The sequence below is a fragment of the Sminthopsis crassicaudata genome, chromosome 2 (assembly GCF_048593235.1).
Source record: "Sminthopsis crassicaudata isolate SCR6 chromosome 2, ASM4859323v1, whole genome shotgun sequence".
Lineage (NCBI taxonomy): Eukaryota > Metazoa > Chordata > Mammalia > Dasyuromorphia > Dasyuridae > Sminthopsis > Sminthopsis crassicaudata.
The window spans coordinates 683,518,908-683,541,546 of record NC_133618.1 but is presented as its reverse complement, the minus strand read 5'-3'; the positions used below and the strand labels follow the sequence as shown (position 1 = coordinate 683,541,546).

Below are 22,639 nucleotides of genomic sequence, written 5' to 3'. Positions count from 1 at the left end.
CACACACACACAGACACACGCGCGCGCGCGCGCACACACACACACACACACACACACACACACACACACACACACCCCTCCCTTCAGCCAGGCTCTCCCTTCATAACAACTGGAGGTCCAGGAAAGCCCTTCTCCCTTCTCCCTTCATCTTTCACCCTTGTCAGCCCAGACCTGGAGCAGAGTTCTGATGGCTTCCCCAGTGGTGTCCTCTGTCCCCAGGGCACAAGCCCCTCCTGGGGATGGTGGAGACCCCGATGTCTCCCAGACCTCTCCCGACCCGATCTCTGCTGTTTCAAAGCGGCTCCTGGGATTCTCCTCCTTGCCCCTGGGCTTCCCGGGCTCCAGCACGACAGGCCCTGTTCCTGTTGTGTGGTACGGAAATGGTGAGGGGTCACCATTTAATAAAAAAAGCTGGAGAGAGCTCTAGAGAAAAGCAAAGTTTATTGTACATTCTCGGGAGAAGGGCGTCCCACCCTTAGAGCAGACTATGGAAGAGAGAGAGGAAGTGGCTCCTGTGGGCAGGACAGCCCCTTTAATCCCTAATGCAAAACCCCCTCCCATCACTGACCCTCATCCTCATTGGCTGAGAGTCTTACATTCTAAACTCAAGATCTGCCCATGAAATTGAACTTGACCAATAAGTACATAGTTGCCCATATTTGGCTGAAATAGGGAAATGGTATCATGGGAGGGGAACTCAATTATGCCCTTGACTCGATGTTCAGAGTCCTTCAGGCCTACTCGAACTCTGAAGTAGATGAAGCCTTACTCGATTTTCACGACTGTCTTGAAAGATCTCACCTCATCTCATTCAGTTCCTCCTCTTATTTTGTACACTGAGATCTCTTCAAATGTTTGTACCATAATTTCACATTCCCTATGAATTCCTCACTTCCTTCTGGTTCCTGTTGGCCTTGGGCCACCGGCTCCACCCTGGCCCTTTTAACAGCATCCATCTAACAGACCCTTCAGCTTTCTCTTCCAACCTGATCATTCCAGGTCATGATTTTGGACAATTCTGGTTATTAATCTGATCGAACAAGGGATGCAGATAGGGTTAGGGCACCACTAAGGGCTATAAGGCCAAGCCAAAGGAGCAGTTTCCACCAGCTTCCCAAACCAGGACCATCAAGAAGTATTGAACAGTGAGGTCCACATCTGTACAGGAAACATGTTTCCTAATGTTCTTAGTGATTTCTCTTACTAGATTTCCATGTCATTTGGCCTTGGTCCAATATAACAAATCCCTGTCCAATTAAGAGGTAGGTGAGTATAGGCAGTTAAACCACAGATCCAATAATGACCCTTTAGAGCAGGTTGTTCCCTTGAAAATATGTGAAAGGGTCTCTCATCCCTAGGCCCCCCCCCCACAAAGATGGCATAATGACATTTCCATAAACCTTGCTCCTTCCTCCAACTACAATTGGCAGCTGGCCACCCATCTATTAGGTTAAAGGTACTCCAAAATGTGGAATACAGAGTCCCATGTTTCCAGGTGTCCCCAGAGTGACATTTTACCAACCCCATTGATAACTGCACCCAATGTATATGTTCCCTTTGGGATCGGTTACTAAGGACCCAGGCTGGGCTTAAGGGGACAGGTACTCATGGCCATTGGTTTGATTGTTGGGATCCAACACAGATCCAACAATTTGATAAATTAAAAGTTCTCCCTATATTCTGCATGAGCAGGAGGAACTAGTTCTCATCTCTGGAAAGTAAAAGTCTGGTTTCTATGGCTATCATGAGGAAATAGGTAAATCCAAAGCTCAGGGAAAGCCCCATGAGGTTCAACTATTATAACACTGTGAAGTTAAGGTGAAATTCCCAAAGGAAAATATATCAGCTTCCAAACAGGCAAAGAGACCCAAAGTAAGAAAAGTCACACAGTTACAATGCACTGGATTCAGAATCAGTGTTCTTTCAGTGGAGGTCCCCTCCTCTTATGTAATCAGAGGTCTCCCCTGTCTTCAACTGTCCACTCCGATAAAGGAGGCGCCACAGGTCCTTTTGTCCTGGTATGGTGTCCAGCCTCGTTCCTGGGTGCGAATCACAGTGTCTGAGGTCAGGGTCACCTGGTAGGGTCTGTCCCAGCTTCTGTCCTTCCAGGAGCGGATCAACACCCAATCTCCAACCTGAATTCTATGAACAGGGAAACCTAGAGGAGGAGTCTGAGCTATTAACCCTTTTTGTTGAAGTTCTTGCAAATGTTTTAAGCATGATTTAACATTATCTCTTAACAAATCCTTTGTCTCTAAAATGGGCTTCCAATCTCCCTCATGATAAGCCTGGAAAGGATGACCGTACAATAATTCATAAGGTGAAAGCCCAATATCTCTACACGGCTTGGTCCTGATTCTAACCAGAGTGAGAGGAAGGCATTTCGTCCAAGGTAGTTGGGTCTCTAAAGATAACTTAGTCAGCTGCCGTTTTATTTCTTGGTTCATCCTTTCTACTTTCCCAGAAGAGGGAGGATGCCAAGGGCTATGGAGATCCCAAGTGATTTCCAAGGCCCTAATCAGATTCTGCAATACCTGGGCAGAAAAATGGGTTCCCTGCTCCGAGTCTATCCTCTCCACCATTCCATATCTGGGAATAATTTGTTCTAATAAGACCTTACTTACTGTCGAGGCAGTTGCTCGGCCTGAGGAGAATGCCTCCACCCATGAGGTCAGATGGTCCACTATGACCAGCAAGTATTTGAGGCGACCCACTGGTGGCAGCTCAGTAAAGTCCACCTGGATGCTTTGGAATTCCTAGAGGTCGTCCCCCTTTTGGAAGCTGGCGTTGAGCAGCCCTGTTAGTCCTTCGTCAAACAAGACAGCCGTCCACCAGGTGTCGAGCCATAGTATATGGGCCGGGGGAAACATACCTTGTCAACACAGCATCACACAGGTTTTGGACATCCCCGTGACTGTCCTGGTGCAGTTGCTGAAGGACTTGCCTCATACTTGCTTTGGTCAGTACCTCTCTGCCGTCAGGTAAGAGCCATCGTCCTTCCAAGTTCTCAACTGCTCCGAGAGTTGAGGCTTTCTCTTTTTCCTCCTGAGTAAAACTAGGAGAGGGTAGACTAGGGGGAAGTACAGGTATCAAAGCCATTATATGAGAGATTTCCTGATCTCCGGCTCCCTTGGCCTCCTCATCTACTAATCTATTTCCCCTTACCCCAAAACAACTTCCCATCTCATGTCCCTTTACATGTATTACTGCTACATTCCAGAATGTTTTCCAGGCCCTCTTTTCTCCCAGATCCCTCCAAATCCATGCATCACACCCCAGGCATATCTCAAATCAGTGTGTGTATATATATATAGTCCCATCCTGGTCCCACAATAATTTCAACCCTTGATTTAAAGCATACAATTCACAAGTTTGAGCCGACCAATGGGCAGGTAGACTGCCCTTGGTAACAGTGGAAGTTCTAGCAAACCCATTTCTTTTTCCCATTTACCATCCTAGAAGAACCATACATAAATTCTAAACAAATATTTATCATAACCTTGTGTTGATAACAATAAGGAATTTGTACCAATGAGTTTATATCCAAGTAGATCTTTCATAAGTGAACATTATTCATACAAATCAGTTTGTTTTTAAAAACACCCAATGCAAATACAATCACATACAGAATATCTAATTCCACACAAGAGAATGCAAGAAGTTTTGATAAGAGATTCCCATTAACTTGTAACGGGAGAGACATTCTGCTATTCTGAAACTTAAGGTCTTATCAAGTATTCTGATAAAGAGGCATGGGCGGGGGGGGGGGGGGGGGGGAGGGGGGAGGTTTGCAGAACTAAGAGGCAGGGAAACTGAGGCAGGACTGAGTCAGGACAATAATTCAAAGTTAAAACATAAGCTAGCCAATCATAGTCTAGCAAATTTTCAGCTAGAGTCCCCTGTAAATTAATTTACAGGCCGAAAACCTAGATGAGTAAAAAGATGTTTATTGCAAGGTTTGAAAGCAAGGTTGAGGTCTGATTAGAAAGCCTTGAGATGCAAAAGGCCTTGTCTCTGCAGCCTTCTCCAAACCCAGCATCTGCTAAAATCAGGTGTGTCTAGATAGTGGACAGGTAAAGAGCTTTTTCAACTTTTTGTGGCCTCTCCCTTATCTGTAGAGACAAGAGAGCGAGACAAAAGGAGATCTTTCATCAATCGCAGCAATTCTTAAAAGAATTGTGCCGAGCATAGAGCTCTAACAACGATCCAGGCCAGAAGCAGCCTGGATGTCCACTGCAAAAAGAAAAAAAAATCTTGTACCTTTTCCAGAGTTCCATTCAGTACCCAAATTATGTCTAGTTTTCAAGGTCCTTCATCAGGGAACCAAAATGATGAGGTAAGCAAAGAGTAAGTAGTTTCCAATTAGGCCTGAACTGAAATAAGACATCAGTTTTTCCCAATTTTCTGACCAGTTGAAATCTCAGCTTCCTTCCCCCCCGTTTACAGAAATTATCAGATTATACATAACAGACTAGTAAATTTCTCGAAATAGCAATAGTCAGACAGTTTTATACAGCAATAGTTCTGTTCTCCAGGGGACAAAAAGGAAGCAGGATTAAAATTATGATCTTGGATTATAGAGCATTCTTTTCTAATACTATTGCTTCATGTTTCAACATTCTGGAATCTGTGAGCCATCTTCCAGCCCGCTTGATTTAATATTGTTCTAACTTGAATACCCCTTCATTTCATTTTCTGTGCATATTTAATAGGGGATTGAGTGTCAAAAGTTCTTTCCCCACCATGATCATGCAAAACATGAAAAACGCATCTGAATATAGATCTATAGTCAGGAGTCTAGGATTGGGGTTCCAGAGATTGCCAGCTTCGTCTCAAAAAGAAAGGCAAAGTGGGAGCAGTCCTAGTACTGTATGTCTCACTGACCACTTGGCTCTGATTACAAACATAAGAGGAAAAAACCAGGGGCATGATTTATTTAAGGCAGTTTTACTTCAGGTAACTGTCCTAATTTTTAACCATCCTACCTCCAGATGGTGGAGTTTAACAACCTATGCAAACAGTTATACCTGAATTCAAAACTCCAAGTAAATATTAGCTACAGTCCCAAAAGATTTTATCTCCTACAGCAATTATCATTAATCAAGGCTTCAGGTGAATCTAGTTCTCAAGAATCACAGTGAAGATTCATCCTAGGAAGTTCACAAATTATACAGTTTCTTTCATAAAGGTTCTAGGTTTAACATTACAAATTATTTTGCCTTCAAAATACTCAATACAAGAAAAATTCTAAATCTCATGTTGTCCATCCTGTTTCCACAGAAAAGAAACTTTCAGATCTTTCAGAGTTAACATTAATACTCTCTTCATTCTGAAAAGAATTAAAATTTTTGCAAATAACCCTATCAAATTATCAGATCAGATTAAAATAATCTTTAAACAAGGAGACTATTACGCATGTAAATAAACATTAAATAATTTGCTTTAGTCAGATGAGATTTTAGTAGAAATGAAATGCTTTCAGAAAACTTCAGTTCCAACTCCTTAGAACAGTTATAGACTTGAAAAATAAAAATAAAACATTCAGTTATTAACACCATATAAGTGTAGGTTTTTCCTTTAAACAGTAGAAATAATTAATATCTAAATCAGCAAGGAGGTGCAGCTATTACAACAAACAAACAAACAAACAAACAAACCCACTATACTTAATGGGAGGAGGGATTAGAACACCTGACCAGGTCCCTCTCCACGTGGTCACCCTTCCCCCACACCACCATGCTTCCCGACCCAATATATCATAGTTCCATTTAAACTATTAATTACTTTTACAAATCAATCTTTCCTGTTCCGTCTTTAAGTAAATATATATGTATATATTTTTAAACTTTACACTTCAATGTTCGCAAATAAGTGACCCAAACTTCATAAAACTTAATACATGCCCAACAGAGCTGACAAATACTTAAGGCATAGCTCAGTTACAAATTACCCAATACTTCTAGCAAACATACCATCTAAGTAGGGAGATACAACCACAACCTCCCCTAAGTAAGCTACCAGCATTTTGTTTTAATGACCTATATTTTAACTTAAAATCCCAAACACAGCTTTAAATTCCCAATAATATAAAACTACTTTTGCCATCATATTTAAAACAATGGACTTCACTAAATAGCGGTTTCTTTTCCCCGGCCCACGTGGCCCTGCTGCAGTCAGGACACGTGGGAGGAAAAGGAAGGAAGCCACCATCTTCACTGGCTCAGTCCCACATACTTCCCCATGTACAGGGTTTCTGATCCCAAATGGGATCTACTAACAGGTATTTCTGGCCAGCTGAAATGGCCCCTGCTTCAAAAGACATATTTCTCCTCCCCACCCGAAGGCCCCTAGAAGGGCTAATGGAATTAAATCCTCTCAGGTCCTTCCCTTCAGGTACCATTTAATCCTTTTGGCACACCCAGTCTGCAACAAAACAACAATACCTTATCATCTTTTTCTTGCTTTTTATTTTTCCTCATATTTTGGCAGTTTATTCCAATTACTTAATTTATCTCCCAACGGACTATCTACCGGTATTTTCTGATATTTTTCTCATTTCTCTCCGCGAGGGCTGGCTGGGACTAGGCCACACCCATTGAATTTGGAAGGAGTTTAATAGACTCCTAAACGCCCAAACACGCTAACCGTCGCCGGTTAACTCAGTCACCCAGAAGGTCTAGCTCTCTTCCTGTCCAGAGCACCCCTCCAGAACCTATAACTAGACTCAAGAGTTCACAGGACGCTTACCTCTGGGTTGCTGCGCAGCAAATTACTTGACTGATCTGTCCTCCACCAACCAGTTGGGATTTTCACCGCGGAGTTTCTCACTTTGATTTTCTTTGAGTTTCTCCACTTCAGGCCCATTTTACATTGGGGAGCAAGGAGAAGTTCCTGGACACTGGCGGGCTGCCTAAACCAGGGCAGGGCGCCTCCCTGCCAGCACCCATGAGTTCACTTACTAAGTAAAGGATCCTGGACGAGCCCCCAAAACTGTGTGGTACGGAAATGGTGAGGGGTCACCATTTAATAAAAAAGCTGGAGAGAGCTCTAGAGAAAAGCAAAATTTATTGTACATTCTCGGGAGAAGGGCGTCCCACCCTTGGAGCAGACTATGGAAGAGAGAGAGGAAGTGTCTCCTGTGGGCAGGACAGCCCCTTTAATCCCTAATGCAAAACCCCCTCCCACCACTGACCCTCATCCTCATTGGCTGAGAGTCTTACATTCTAAACTCGAAATCTGCCCATATTGAACTTGACCATTAAGTACATAGTTGCCCATATTTGGGTGAAATAGGGAGATGGTATCATGGGAGGGGAAGGCAATTATGCCCTTGACTCGATGTTTAGAGTCCTTCAGGCCTACTCAAACTCTGAAGTAGATGAAGCCTTACTCAATTTTCACAACTGTCTTGAAAGATCTCACCTCATCTCATTCACTGTTGAACCCGGTTTCCTGGTGGTGTTATTGGGGTTACCCCAGGCAGAGCGCCAGCCACTGGCAGAGACCATGAGAACAGCAGCAAGAGATCAGTGAGTTATGGGACTCAGGACGATTTCTTGGAAGCTGTGACCCTGCTGTTGCCTCCAGCAGCTCCTGGTTTGACCTGGAAGTTTCATGGATGGCACTGACTCCTGGCAATGCATAGTTGGGATGTTGGGCCACAGTCAGACCCTGCTCGCTCCTCCCACCAGTAAAGGGAGACTTACCTGAGCATAGCACAGAGAGGGCGCTCAGTCAGGAAGCAGGGGTTCTTCAGCCTGAGTGCACAAGGCTCCTCTTGCTTCCATGTGGGAGGCCATCTTGCCAGCAGAGCAGGGGGTGGTGATGGGCCACCTTGGGCAATCTGTCACATCTGCAGGATCCCCAGGGGTGGATCCTGAGGCCTCCAGGCAGCCTTGCTGCTTTGTCCCTCAGAATCCTGCTTGAAGGGAGGCACGGGGAGCCTCTGCCCATTCTGTAAGTCTGCCTCTGGGACAACTTTGTCATATTATAAACACAATTGACCTAACCATATAGCAGGGGAGGACAGAACTCCAGGAGATGGTGGCTGATAAGCTCAGCAGGGGCTACCACCTTTGATAACTATCAGGGGCGTCTTCAACTCCTAGCCCGGGCAAAGGAAGAAAACCAGCATTTATTATAAAGTACCTACTAAGTGTCAGACACTTGAGTTAAGTACCTTGGCAATAACACCGGTTCCTCACAACAAAGCCTACAATCTAGATTTCATTATCACCATTTTATTTTTATTTATGTAGTCAGGAAGATTTGGGGGTTACGTGGAGGGGAGTTTGGGGAAGATATTGACATTTTATTTTTTTAATTCTAACTTTGTTTTTTGCAACAAAAATTAGCCTTCTCTCTCCCCATCCTCCAAAATCTGGTTCTCTTCCTATCTCCAGCTTCTTAATCTTTCCAGCTTCCTCCCTGACCCCTTAGGTGGCTTTCCCTTTCCAAGTCCATGGAGCTCATCTCTCCAATCCCCATTTTTCTTGATTGTTCTCCAGCTTCTGGCACTCCTGATAACTCTGTGCTCCAGGATTCTCTCTTAAGGTTTTAGGACATGAACCTCTTCTGGCTTTCCCCTTCCTTATCTGAATACTTCTCTGTCTTCTTCCTGGAACTCAGAGTCTTCTTTATTATAGAATGCCCACATTCTGTTCCTTAGTGTTAAGCTCCCATCTGCAGGCTAGGTCACCCTGGGTTCCATCCTCAGCCACAATGATCTCTGAAACCCATTGTTCCCTCCCTTCCCCTTATCTCCTTAGTTTGCATTGGTCTGAAATTATTCCACAGTCAGTTCCAAGATATGGAACTTTCTCCTCATATCTCTTAGGATTTTGAATTGAATTGAATTATCAAAGGTGACTACTAGCAGCCTGGCAACTGCCAGGGTTTGTAGCCCTGGGTTTGGTTTTTAGATTCTGGATTGGTTTGGGTTTTTCTGTGGATGAGCTGGGGATTCTTTCCATTGGAATTTCATTTTCTATCTTCAGAAGTGCCTAGTTCTCTTTGACTATTTCCTTCATGATGGTGTCCATTTTTTCAACTACTTGTGTCCTTCTATGAGACCTCCCATCCTTAGCTTGGTCTATGTTCATGTCTTTCCCTTCAGTGCACTTGCCCTCCACAATGGCAGATTTGTTTTTTGAATGTTAATTGTGGCTTAGCTCATTTCCTCTGGGCTGGCCTTCACTTTTGTATATTTTTATTCCTTGTCTATTATCCTTTTTTTTTTCTTTGGAAAGAGTTGCCAAGGCAGAATCTCAGTTTTCTATTCCCCCATCTTGGCAATTAACAAAAGAAAACCACAGATCAAATGATCGTAGCAGCCCTTTTTGTGTTGGCAAGAAACAGGAAACTGAGTGGATGCTCATCAGTTGGGTAATGATTGAATAAATTATGGTACATGGATGTAATAGAATATTATTGTTCTATTAAAAAAAAAAAAAAACCTGGAGCAACTTACTTGAACTGATGCTAAGTGAAATGAGTAGAAATAAGCAACAACACAGATTTTGTGCTGATCAAATTGGATATGTCTCTATTCAGCAATAGGAATTGACTTGTGATAAAGAGAGCCATCTACATCCAGGGAGAGGACTGTGGGGACTGAATGTGGATCACAATATACTATTTGCAACTTTTTTGTTGTTTGTTTGCTTGCTTTTTTGTTCTTTCTCATTTTTTTTAATTTTATTTTTCTTCTGAAGTATGATAAATGTGGAAATATATTAGAAAAATTGCACATGTTCAACCTGTATTGGATTACTTTCTGTCTGGTGGAGTTGGGAGGCAGGGAAGGAGAAAAATTTGTAATGTAAATTACTATGTGAATTTTGAAAGTTATCTTTTCATGTATTTTGAAAGTAAAAAAGCTATTATTAACAATTAAAAAAATAAAATAAAAAAAAAAGAATACAGGTCAAAGAGGGATACAATATGGTCTGGTTGGGAAGGAGGCACTCAATTCAGGCTATGTGGAGAGCTCAGTCAGAGCAATCCCAAAAAAGTAGAGCCCGGTGAATAATGAGAAGATATCTGAGCTTTCTGCTTAAGAGAAGGTTTAGAATGCATTAACCCCACCTCATGTTGATAAAGGGAGACTGTGGGAAGCTTGTTAAGGAACAATATTTGGAATATCTTCTTTTGGGTGGAGTTAAAGAATCAATCAGAGATCAGTAAAAGGATTGCCTTCCTTCTCTAGGGAAAGGGAAAGATTTAGCAATCCTTGGGAATCTTAAAAAGTGTTAAAAAAAAAAAAGGCAATAAATTCTGTTATTCAAAATTCTGCAGTTGTTGAAACAATAGGATAAGGAAAGGGAAAGATTTAGCAATCCTTGGGAATCTTAAAAAGTGTTAAAAAAAAAAAAGGCAATAAATTCTGTTATTCAAAATTCTGCAGTTGTTGAAACAATAGGATAAAGAAAATTGTTATCTTGAGGTCAAGGTAGCAATTCCTGGTTCAAAATAAAGATGTGACAAATTCACAATGGCCATTCTCTGTGTGAAAAAGGTAGGCTTATTTAGGAAAAGAAAATGAAGAAGTAAAATAGGCACCGGGAGTGGTAAGTAGGAAATAAAGTTGGGGGACCAATAAGGTTATCAAGGAAAAGAGAATAGAGGAATTCATTCAATTAATATGCCTGAGGATGCCATTGACTTGCAGCCTAGATACAGAGAGGAGTTTAACAGATTTACCAGAGTTAGGTATAATAAGAAGAAAGACACCATTATGAGGACAAAAAGTACCTCATAGTGGTTTTAGTCTTGAAAAGAACTTAACAAAGATTTTCATCTAGGACATATCTTTCATATGGGAAATACAGTCTTGGGAGGTTTTTAGGGGAGGAAGGAGGTGGAAGTATCAAGAAGTTGAGAGCTCATAGGGAGGGATCATAGAGGAGCCAGATGGAATGTAGTTAGCCGACCTAAGCAGGTCCCAGACCTAAGATGTGGTCATCAGAATCTCAAAAGTTGTTTACAGATGCCGAGAGATTTGAAAGATACACCGTGGAGACTAAGAAAGAATTTGATTCCCCCAGTCGCTCTATGAGGATAGTCTGGGACTTGATTATACCTCATAATAGCAGGTTGTGTTCTTTTTGACAAGGGAAGAGAATAAGCTCAAAGTCCATATCAAATCATAAATCAGATGTTTTTAAGAAGAAATCAAAATGATAAAAATGAAACAGCAATTTTACATACAGAATGGAAAATAATTGGATGGGGAATAAATATCAGAATGCTTGTAAAAGTGAATTGTAGGCTTATAATGGAAATGGATGAAAATGAAATGGAAAGCCATCAGAATTCAAGTGCATTGGCCAAACACATATTGTACATGAAGCAGGTTGGAAATATAGACGACTCTCAAATATCAGGCTATTCACAGATCTGGCTATCTTCATCTATATATGATCCATTTATTGCCTTCTTAACTCATTTCTTGACTTTTTTTCTCCCAAGATTGTATATTTCTATACATCTCTTTAAAACATTTAATTCTCTCTCTTTTTAAAATTGTAGTAAGTTTATTTATTTTTAAAACACATTGTTTTATGATGAATCATGTTGGGAGAGAAAAAATCAAAGTAAAAGGGAAAAGAAAGGTTAAAAAAAAAAAAACAGAAAAAAGTGAACATAGCATATGTTGATTTACATTCAGTGTCCTTAGATCCTTTTTGTGGTCCTAGATGGCATTTTCTGTCCAAAGTCTATTTGGATTGCTTGGGATCACTGAACTATGAGAAGAAGCAATCCTTTTCTAGTTGATCATCGCACATTCTTGCTTTACAATACACAATGTATTCCTGGTTCTGCTTGTTTCACTCAGCATCAGTTCATGTAAATCTTTCCAAACATTTCTATAATCAGCTTATTCATAATTTTTATAATAATATCTATTTCCTTCATGTACCACAACCTGTTCAGCCAATCCCCAAATGAGGGGTATCCACTCCTTTTCCAATTCTTTGCTACCATAAAAAGAACTGCTGCAAACATTTTTGCACATGTGGGTCCTTTTCCCTCCATTAAGATTTTATAGCCACAGTTTTTTTTTTTTTTTTTTTTAATTATAGCTTTTTATTGACATGAACAGGTAATTTTGCAACATTGACTCTTGCAAAACCTTCTGTTCCAACTTTTCCCTTCCTCCTCACCCCCTCTCCTAGATGGCAGGTAGTCTAATACATTTTAAATATGTTAAATCCAATATATGTATACATATTTATACAATTATTTGCTACACAAGAAAAATTGGATCTAGAAAGAAAGAAAAAAAAAACCTGAGGAAAAAAACAAAAAATGCAAGCACACAATAACAGAAAGAGTAGAAATGGTAAATTATATTCCACACTCATTTCTCATAGTTCTCTCTCTGGGTGTAGCTGATTTTCTTCATTACTGAACAATTAGAACTGGTTTGAATCATCTCATTGCTGAAGAGAGCCACGTCCATCAGAGTTGATCATCATATAATCTTGTTGCCATGTATAGTGATCTCCGGGTTCTGTATAGCCACAGTTTTATAGCCTTTTGGGCATAGTTCCATATTGCTCTTCAGAAAGGTTAGATCGCAAAAGATTTATTTCTCATAAAGAACCTGGCAATATTTTCCTCGTGATTTTTTTTTTTTTTTTACTTAGTGAAGAAAGCCTCTTTTCTCCATTCTACTTACTCATTTCTCTGTATTGAAATATTATAATTAAAAAATATATGTCATAAATAAATGAAAGCAGTTACTAGTAAAGGCCAGAGTTGTTTTGTCCATGAGAATATCATACCCAGATAATTATTTCATTTGGTTGGAAACTGACTCCTATTACTCAGTGTAGTCCAGATACTGATGAATATCTATTTAGAATCCTCTTCATGTTTTCATTAGATAAAACTTTATTCTGGCTTCTCAGAAAATAACTACATTTTTTTTTAAACTTTGTTCTCTTTTAAGTGATCATATAAAACTTTTTCTCCCAGAGCCTGCTGTATTTGCTGCCTTCTTCCAAACTCTATGCAGAATTTTCTTTAGAGTATATCACTTATATCAGTTCTGCTAAGGAAGAAATTTTCTATCACACCCTTCTCCACAGATTCATCTACCTCTCAGATAAAGCACAAACTTCCTTCCTGATTTCACAAGGAATTGCATTACATCCATAAGACAGTTCTCATACATATTCCAACTGATCCTATAAAATGCTTTTCTGAAAATTCAGTAAGACTTTCAAAGACATTAAGAGTTGACTCAAAAATGGCATGACTTTTTAGCAAATCTCTTGTCTATGCTTCAGTTTCCTCCTGAAAATTAGAGAATTGGACTCTTTAATTCTAAAGTGTCTTTCAGCTTTATGTCTTATGATTTCTGGTGGTTTAGGAATTGGTAACATTCAAAGATGTGGCTGTGAACTTTACCCAGGAGGAGTGGGGCCTCTTGGACCATCCTCAGAAGGTCTTATACAAGGAGGTCATGTTGGAAAATGCCCAAAACCTGCTGTCCCTTGGTAAGTATGAATCTGAAGCCAAAGGAAATATTTTTTATTCTCTAATGTGCTAAATTAAGAGAATTTATCAATGACCAGAAAGGGAAAAATCCTGGCCTCCTATGTCCAACAAACAGGTTCCTATGGTTGATGATGTTCCTGTAAAATGTCTTCTCATTGAATGATAGAAAACTAAGGATGTCCTGTCATGCTCCTGAAGCTGTCTCTTAGCAATTCTAGGTAGCTTTAGGTCAAAGATCAAGTCAGTGTGGAAGCATCTCAAACATGGAACTAATAGAGTTTGTTTCCTTTAATTCTTACCTGTACATGAATTTTATCTTTAAAAGCCTTGAAAATTGCTCAGGTAGCTTTTCCTTACAACCTGTTTCTCTTTGGAATGGGTATAGTTTTGAAATATTCTTCTTTTTAAAAAACACCACAATGTGTAGCCCAAAGTACATACTAGTTCCTAGTATAGAAAGTTTGTCTTTATTCTTCCTTCCTACTGCCCTCAAATTCCAACTCGAGGTGGGAAAGGAAAGGAAGGGAATGAGCATTAATTTTCATCTACTATTCTTCATCCCTGATCCATTTCCCTGCTCAGGGCTTCCAGTTCCCAGAGAAGATGTGATCTTTTATTTTGAGCAAAGAGAAGCACCTTGGCTTCTGGACCAAGAAAGTCTGAGGCGTTGCTTTCTGGGTGAGTGCAGTGGCAGCAGGCGTATGAGTATTATGATTACAAGAGGCTTCTAGGAATGACTATGAAATAAATACTCCATATGGGGAGAAAGACCAACCTAGAAATTCTTGTTCTGCTATTTCTTGGCATACTTTCCTGAGCTAGTTACTGAATCTTGGTTTCCCATCTACAAAATGAGGGACTACATTACCTTGTAGGTTCCTTCTAGTGATCATCTATACTCCTATAATAGTTTGGGATCTAGGAGAAGTGCTTAAAAGAATTATCAGAGATGAGTCATTTCTTAGAACTTCTTCAAATCAACAAACATTTCAGTGCCTTCTCTAGGCTGGGAACATAAAGAGAGACAAGGGATGTCCTCTGCTCTCCTGGAGGTCACAGACTGGTGGAGCAGACAGTATATCAGCAACTATGTGGAAACCCACTATGGACCAAATAAATTGGATAAATTTAGTGCCTCAATAATTCACTAATTAATGAGGATAATTATGGCTTTAAAAAGGAGTCAAAATAGTCAAAATGAAATAAAATTTATTTCATTTATATAGCACCTACTGTGTCATGCACTGTGTAGATATCTCATTTTATCCTCATGAGAACCTTAAGACTTGGATGCTATTATTGTGCTCATTTTACAGCTAAAGAAACTCAAATTACAGAGTTCTTATAACCTGATAGCAAATTTCTGAAGTGAGAAAGGATAATGAAAGGGAATGGAAAAACTGAGAGTAGAAATAATTTGTCAAATACCCTAGGCAGAGCATATCTATTCACAAGGTGTGAATTCCAGTCCCAGCTACTGGAATTTGGGTCAAGTCACTCAGCCACTCTGAGCTGGTGGCCTGAATTGTGCATGTAATGAGAATGAATGTCAAGATTTACTGTCAGGATCCAAAAAAATTGTGCATGAAGCTCATTAGAAATGAAATCATTAGGGTGACTAAATGGTACATTGGGTTTGAGTATCAGCACTGGAATCTGGATGACCTGGTTCACATATATTCTCTGATACTTAACATTTGCTAGCTGTGGGATCTGGGCAGGACACTTAATCCCAACTGCTTCCCCCCTTCCTGAAAAAAAAAAAAAAATGAATGAGTAGAGAGATAAAATAAACAAAAAAGAAATTCAACCACCCTTGGGATGTAGGCTAATGGGATTTTAAAAATGATTGATTCTACCCATTTGAAATTTTCTCTTTACCTAAGGAAATAGAAAATTACTGAGTTTCTGTTCAGCTGTTGGAGGGGAGAGGATATCAATATATGTGTGTATGTTTGGTATCTATATTTGTTTTATTGTTTGTTGTTATTGTTTTTTAGAAATAGAGATCAGAAGTGAAATGAAGGACACTACTACAGATCTAAGCCTTTCTGCGGTAGAAACTCACAAGCAAAGATTCATAAGTGATGGTCCCTGTGACTTCACTTGGAAAGAAATCTGTGCTACACATGAGAGAATCCACTCTGGAGAGAAGTATTGTGAACATGACCAATGTGTAAATGTTTTTAATAAAGGAGTTATACATCGGAGAATCCATACTGGAGAGAAAACTTATGAATGTAACCAATGTGGAAAGGATTTTACTAAAAAGAAATCTCTTACTTTACATCAGAGAATACATACTAGAAAGAAAACTTATGAATGTTACCATTGTGGAAAGACTTTTGGACAAAAGGGAGATATTACTGTACATCAGAGAATCCACACTGAAGAGAAAACTTCTGAATGTAATCAGTGTGGAAAGGCTTTTACAAAAAGGGAATCACTTAAGCTACATCAGAAAATCCATACTAGGGAGAAACCTTATAAATGTAAACAATGTGGAAAGACTTTTAGACATAAGGGAGCTCTTATTACACATCAAAAAATCCACACAGGGGAGAAACCTTATGAATGTAACCAATGTGGAAAGAGTTTTAAAAAAAGGGAATCTCTTACACTACATCAAAGAACCCACACTGGAGAGAAACCTTATGAATGTGATCAGTGTGGAAAGACTTTTAGCCATAAGGGAGTTCTTACTGTACATCAGAGAATCCATACTGGAGAAAAACCTTATCAGTGTAACCATTGTGGAAAGGGTTTTAGACAAAGAGGCTCTCTTACTGTACATCAGAGAATCCATACTGGAGAAAAACCTTATAAATGTAACCAATGTGGAAAAGCGTTTACAGAAAGGGGAGCTCTTACTGTACATCAGAGAATTCACACTGGAGAGAAACCTTATAAATGTAACCAATGTGGAAAGGCTTTTACAAAAAGGGAATCTCTTACTGGACATCAGAGAATCCACACTGGTGAGAAACCTTTTGAATGTAACCAGTGTGGAAAGAGTTTTAAAAAAAGGGAATCTCTTACTTTACATAAGCGAATCCACAGTGGAGAGAAACCTTATGAATGTAGCCAATGTGGAAAGACTTTTAGACATAAGGAAGCTCTTACTGTACATCAGAGAATCCACACTGGTGAGAAACCTTATGAGTGTAACTATTGTAAAAAGACTTTTAGATATAAAGGAGATCTTACTGTACATCAGAGAATCCACACTGGTGAGAAACCTTATGAATGTATCCAATGTGGAAAGGCTTTTACAAAAAGGGAATCTCTTACTGGACATCAGAGAATTCATACTGGTGAGAAACCTTATGAATGTAACCAATGTGGAAAGGCTTTTACAGAAAGGGGAGCCCTTACAGTACATCAGAGAATCCATACTGGAGAGAAACCTTATGAATGTAACCAATGTGGAAAAACTTTTACAAAAAGAGAATCTCTGACTGTACATCAGAGAATTCACAGTGGAGAAAAACCTTATGAATGTAAAGAATGTGGAAAGGCTTTTACAAAAAGAGAATCTCTGACTGTACATCAGAGAATCCACACTGGAGAGAAACCTTATGAGTGTAAACAGTGTGGAAAGGCTTTTACAAAAAGGGAATCTCTCACTGTACATCAAAGAATCCACACTGGAGAGACACCTTATGAATGTAACTATTGTGGAAAGGCTTTTAGACATAAGGGTGCTCTAACTGTACATCAGAGAATCCACACTGGATAGAAACCTTATGAATGTAACCAATGTGGACTTTTAGATTTAAGGGACTTCTTAATATATGAGAGAATCCACACTGAAGAAGAACCTTATAAATGTAACTTATGTAGAAAGGCTTTTACAAAAAAGAGAATCTCTTACTGTACATTAGAGAATCTACACTGGTGAAAAACCTTATAAATGTAACCAATGAGGAAAGTCTTTTACACAAAGAAAATCTCTTACTGGACATCAGAGAATTCACATGGTAGAAACCTTATGTATGTAACCAGTGTGAAAAGTTTTAGACAAAAAAGAGATACTCCTTTACATCAGAGTATCCGTACTAGAGAGAAACTTCACGAATGTTATCAATGTGGAAAGGGTTTTATTTAAAACTTATTGGTTTTTGCCAAATCTGTGAGGAAATGAAAAGGCATTAAAATAAGGATGAAATTAAATTTGGAAGAGATCATTGGTAGAAGATAGGGTGGTGCTAATGCCTTCCATAATTAGCTGTCTCTCTCAGGAGTATGAGGAAGGGAAAATAAAAGATAAATAGGGATAGGAGATAGGTTCAGATGTGTATTGGAGCCTTCTTTTCCACCTGGTTACTTAAAAGGCAGTATGGTGGAATGGAAACATCATTAAATTGGGACTCCAAAGACAAGTGTTAAAATCTGGGTTCTGAACCTCTGTGGCCTCAGGAAAATAATTTAACTTCATGGGTCTGAGTGCATTTAGATTAGGGTGAGGATCTCTTCCAGCTCTGAATCCTTTGAGAAGCTGAAGACGAACTTGAAGATGAACCCTTTGTATTGCCGCTTCTTGCTGGATCCTCAGTTTCAGATTTAGCCTAATAACTCAAGAGACTTCACCAAACCTTCTGGGTATGATTGGCAGTTTGGAGAGGTAGAAAGACATGAGAAATTCTAAAACTACATCTTGTGAGTCAGGAAACTTACACATCATTCCTAAATACACAACTCCTATGCAACAAGGGAAATAGGTTTCTTGCTATATTTGTTCAGGCAGAAAATGTTTTATCAAGATACTTTTATGAAAGATTCCCATCTTGAAATTTCAGTTTTCCTCCATCAAATTGGCAGAGATGACCCCAAAGGCTGGACATAGTGTAGGAGGCTATAGAATTAGTTACATAGCAATGCAATATTTATGTAGCTATGAATTGGTTCATCTCTTCTGAAAAGCCATTTGGTTTTAGGATTCATTAAAAGATAATTAAATATCCATACTTTATGGCATCTAGAACCCACAGCAAAGCATTAATTCTAAGGAAATGAGAGAAAAAAAAGATTCTAGCTACACTAAAATATTCATTGCAGTATTTTGATATATGTGTTTTTTTTTTTGGGGGGGGATAAGGAAGGAAGGAGTAGTGAAAAACAGTATAGATGCAAAAGAGAAAATAGATGCTCTTCAGTTAGAGAATGTCTAATCAACAGTTGTACATCAACATATTGGAATATCATGCCATTCTAAGAAACATTAGATAGGAAGAAATCAGAGTAGCATGAGATATGTAAATGAATGGAGAAAGATTGAAGTGAGGAAACCCAAGAAAAGTTGTATATACACTATGATTCCCTTAAAAATCAGCCTGATCAGTGATCTCTTCAATTTGAAATTCCTGTAAACTGTCTGTCAATCCAACCTGTGTGACTCTTACCTGTGTCTCACATAAGATCAGCACAGAAGATCTATCCCACATGGAGTCCTTCTCTACTTTCTCCTGCCACCTTAAGGGCACTTGTAGACTGTTCTGGCTGTCCACCTATCAGCTCTCTCTGTCACTTTGAACACAGCTAATCTCATCTCTCCTACAATTCTATCATGAGAAGTAGGAGCAATGCAAATTATCCCAGCAGAAGAACTTTAGAAAATGTTTTGTTCAGCAACCTCTGACTCTCTCAGCTGGAGGTAGCTGCCAGAGGTGGCACCAAATTGAATAAATTAGCTTGTAAAATGTTTTAATTTTGTGCTAACAATAGGAAAACCACTTCTCTGGAACCCTACAATCTGTCAGTTGTTGATGGGCTTATGCCTTAGGCAGAAATGAAGGGCCATCAGCAGCTGTTGTCTTCAACTATGTCTTGTTACATGACTCAGATACTCCAAAGAAAAGGGTGATGATTTTGAACAGTTCTCCCTTATATCCAGTTTACTTGCAGGTCAAGATTATCACTCATTGATGGCCTCAGTCCTCTTCAAGAACTAAGGACCAGTAACAATAATCTCCTGGTGAAGCAGCTCTTGAGTTCAAAAATTCAGTTTTCCCATTAGCCACTTTTCAGTGAAAAAAAATTTAAGAGTAGTGCTTTCATTAAACACTCATATTCAAAAGGAATTGTCCTCTCAACACCACCGAGGAATCACTTTATGACAAGGAAATTTATCTTCTCTATGTGAATCTGTTCTGATTCAATTGGAGAACATCTGTTTTTATCCAAATCAGCCTAGATGATGTCCTTCTTGGAAATACTGTCTCTAAGGATTTTGGGGGCAATTAGAGGAAATTTGTTTTCTGTCAGTTATTTCTGCAAGATCCAGATAGAATCAACATTTTCAGGATGAAAATAGGGGCTACCAGCTCACATTTCAGAGTTTGAACCAATCATGTTGTCTCTGCCTCCCTGATGTTCTCCATCCTTTAACCAATTAAATTGTTTTCTCCACTGACCAACTCCAGTTTGGTGATCTGTCTTTAAAATGGGGAACAAGGCTGTTCATCCTCCAGGTCTTTAGCTCCATGTGGAAGTCATTGGTCCTCTTTACTCTTAAATTCAGGAACTTAAGAAGCTGCTTAGAGCTTTGTGCCTCACTTGATTTGGTTTTACTCCTGACAGTCAGACCTGGTGGACTTTAGGCTCCTTGTGCAACCTGTCCTAGAGGAAAGCTGAAGTTTCTAGAATCTGCATGGAAGCCACTGTCATCCAATTAAACTTGTTTGTCTTCAAGCCATCTCACCATTTGCATCTTCCTTGTTGAGTCATTTCTTGTTGATGACCAGCAACAAGCAGAGCTCCTAAAAGTGAATGCAGGGGTCACCAGACGGTCTGTGCAGCAGGCTCACCCCCTTCCCCAACAGGGTGGAGAACAGGACCTATTGACCTGTTAGATCAAACAAGTGCTGCTAGCACAAAGAGGGAATAAACCTGGAAGTTCCCTATGTGAACATGTAAGCACCAGGAAACCGTGTCTGATGTAAGTTCAACACAACTTTGGTGACGAATGCATGGAACAGGAGCAAGGCATCTGGGACCAGACAATTTATGTTGTGGCACATAGTTACTGTTTAACAGTAATGTCCAGCTACAATGTAACAACGGATATACATTAGGCAACTTAGAAAGCCCTGGTTATTACAACACCAGCCTACGCCATGCTGAACACAGAGAAGGGCAAGCCAGCTTGGGCTCTACCTTGCCAATACTTAGGATCACCGGGTTTAGAATGAAAAGTTCTTCCCCTTGAATCTGGTTTTATCCTGCTCTCGCCGGGGTCTTCTCTTCTCAAATGCAGCCGAGTCACCCGAAAAGGAGTTAACTAGCGGGGTTGTTTAATTTTCCCCTTGTATGCCCTATATTATTTTTTGTTTTTGAAAGAAAGGTGATTTGAAAAACAAGGGACAAGAAAGATTGATTTGCAAAAGCAATTGACAGTTTGACTGGAACATCCAGTTAGAATATCCCAAGCTAAAGTATTGGTTTTTAAAATAAGGTGTTTTTTTTTTTTTTTCTTTTTTTTCCATCTGTTGTGTAAACTTGACTGTAAATTACAGGAGGTTCGATCCATTTTGCCGATGGGCTGGGTTTCGTCTTCTAGGCTTCTCAAATGCAGCCGAGTCACCCGAAAAGGAGTTAACTAGCGGGGTTGTTTAATTTTCCCCTTGTATGCCCTATATTATTTTTTGTTTTTGAAAGAAAGGTGGTTTGAAAAACAAGGGACAAGAAAGATTGATTTGCAAAAGCAATTGACAGTTTGACTGGAACATCCAGTTAGAATATCCCAAGCTAAAGTATTGGTTTTTAAAATAAGGTGTTTTTTTTTTTTTCTTTTTTTTCCATCTGTTGTGTAAACTTGACTGTAAATTACAGGAGGTTCGATCCATTTTGCCGATGGGCTGGGTTTCGTCTTCTAGGCTTGCCTTGTGAAAACTGTGAAATTGCTAATAAAGTTATTTGGGCTTCTTGTTATTGTAATGCCGGAGAAACTGAGGCAAGATAGAGATTAGAGAACAATTTAATATTTTATTTGAAAGGGAGAGATTTACTGGGACCAAATGGATCCATGGTTTGGTCCCAGGGCTGAATGAGACTATTGTCTCCAAGAATCCAGCAGTGAAAGTGGGATGCAAGATTCTTTTATGGGGGAACAGGAACGATGACATAATTCTCATAGGCACCTGGATGGGGATGATCTAATGGGGAGAAGCACTGGAAAGGCTCCTGATATTGTAATGGTTCTAAATGAGTTAAAGACCTTTATCCCAACAAACATTCAGAGGGAATGATTATAGCCTGAGGTCTTGGGGCAGGGTGACTGAGGTGGGACAATTAGGGAACCTGGGTCAGGACATTACAAGGGAACAGTGTGGCACATTGTAATATTGAAACCTAAAATTGTTAAGGATGGGCCAGAGTGTTGGAAAAAGGGAGGCGCCACGTATAGAGTGGGAGGGCAGAGAAAGGGGCTTTAATAACGACGGGAAATTCCCCTAAGGGACTTGCCATTTGTCAGAAAGGAAACAGCCCAAGATGAAAGCACTTAGCACCCTGAGAGCTGGCTTTAAGCAATAGTGGGGTCGGGAAGCACGGGGAGTTAGGGGAGACAGCAGGAGACAGTGCCGGAGGGCAGACCAAAGAAGGCAGTGGCCTGGGGCGCCCCATCCGGAGACCTGATGGGGAGGATTGGACACGGCAGGGATTGCGGGCAGGGCTCGGCAGGGTGAGACTGTTGGGCCTCTCTGGAGGTGGGGTCTCCGGGGTTTGCCAGGGCTTGGATTTCGGGCTGGACCACCTCCCGGGGGGGGGGGGGGGACCATGGAGCTGAGCTGATTTCTACCTATGACTTCTCCCTGCCTGTGGGACTCTAAGGTGGCGTCGGACAGGCGGGAGAGGGGACCCTGCCCCTGCTCTGCAGACGCTTTGTGAACTTGCCGGCTTGGGTTCCGGGTCCGGAGTTCCAGTCTCTTCTCCTTCACTTTCTGAAGGTTTTTGCCTGGGATTTGGGGAAGTCCGTCTGAAGTGGGGATTGCAAACTGAATGCTCATTATTGCGGGATCGGTGGGCTCGGGAAGGCGAAGCCTTCACTTCTCTTCCCTCCCGGGAGGGGCTCCGGGGAGGGAGGGGCTCCGGGGAGGGAGGGGCTCCGGGGAGGGAGGGGCTCCGGGGAGGGAGG

The 22,639-nt window shown here is 40.4% G+C and overlaps 1 protein-coding gene across 1 annotated transcript; it reads left to right on the top strand.

The window, feature by feature from the left end:
• Positions 1-16: 16 nt before the first annotated feature.
• On the top strand, positions 17-21,488 carry LOC141559134 (uncharacterized). The gene is made up of 4 exons (XM_074297248.1): positions 17-2,981; positions 13,379-13,505; positions 14,089-14,184; positions 15,507-21,488. The coding sequence occupies exons 1-4, from the start codon at positions 2,853-2,855 to the stop codon at positions 17,243-17,245; spliced, it is 2,091 nt and encodes a 696-aa protein (XP_074153349.1). The 5' UTR covers positions 17-2,852; the 3' UTR covers positions 17,246-21,488.
• Positions 21,489-22,639: the final 1,151 nt, after the last annotated feature.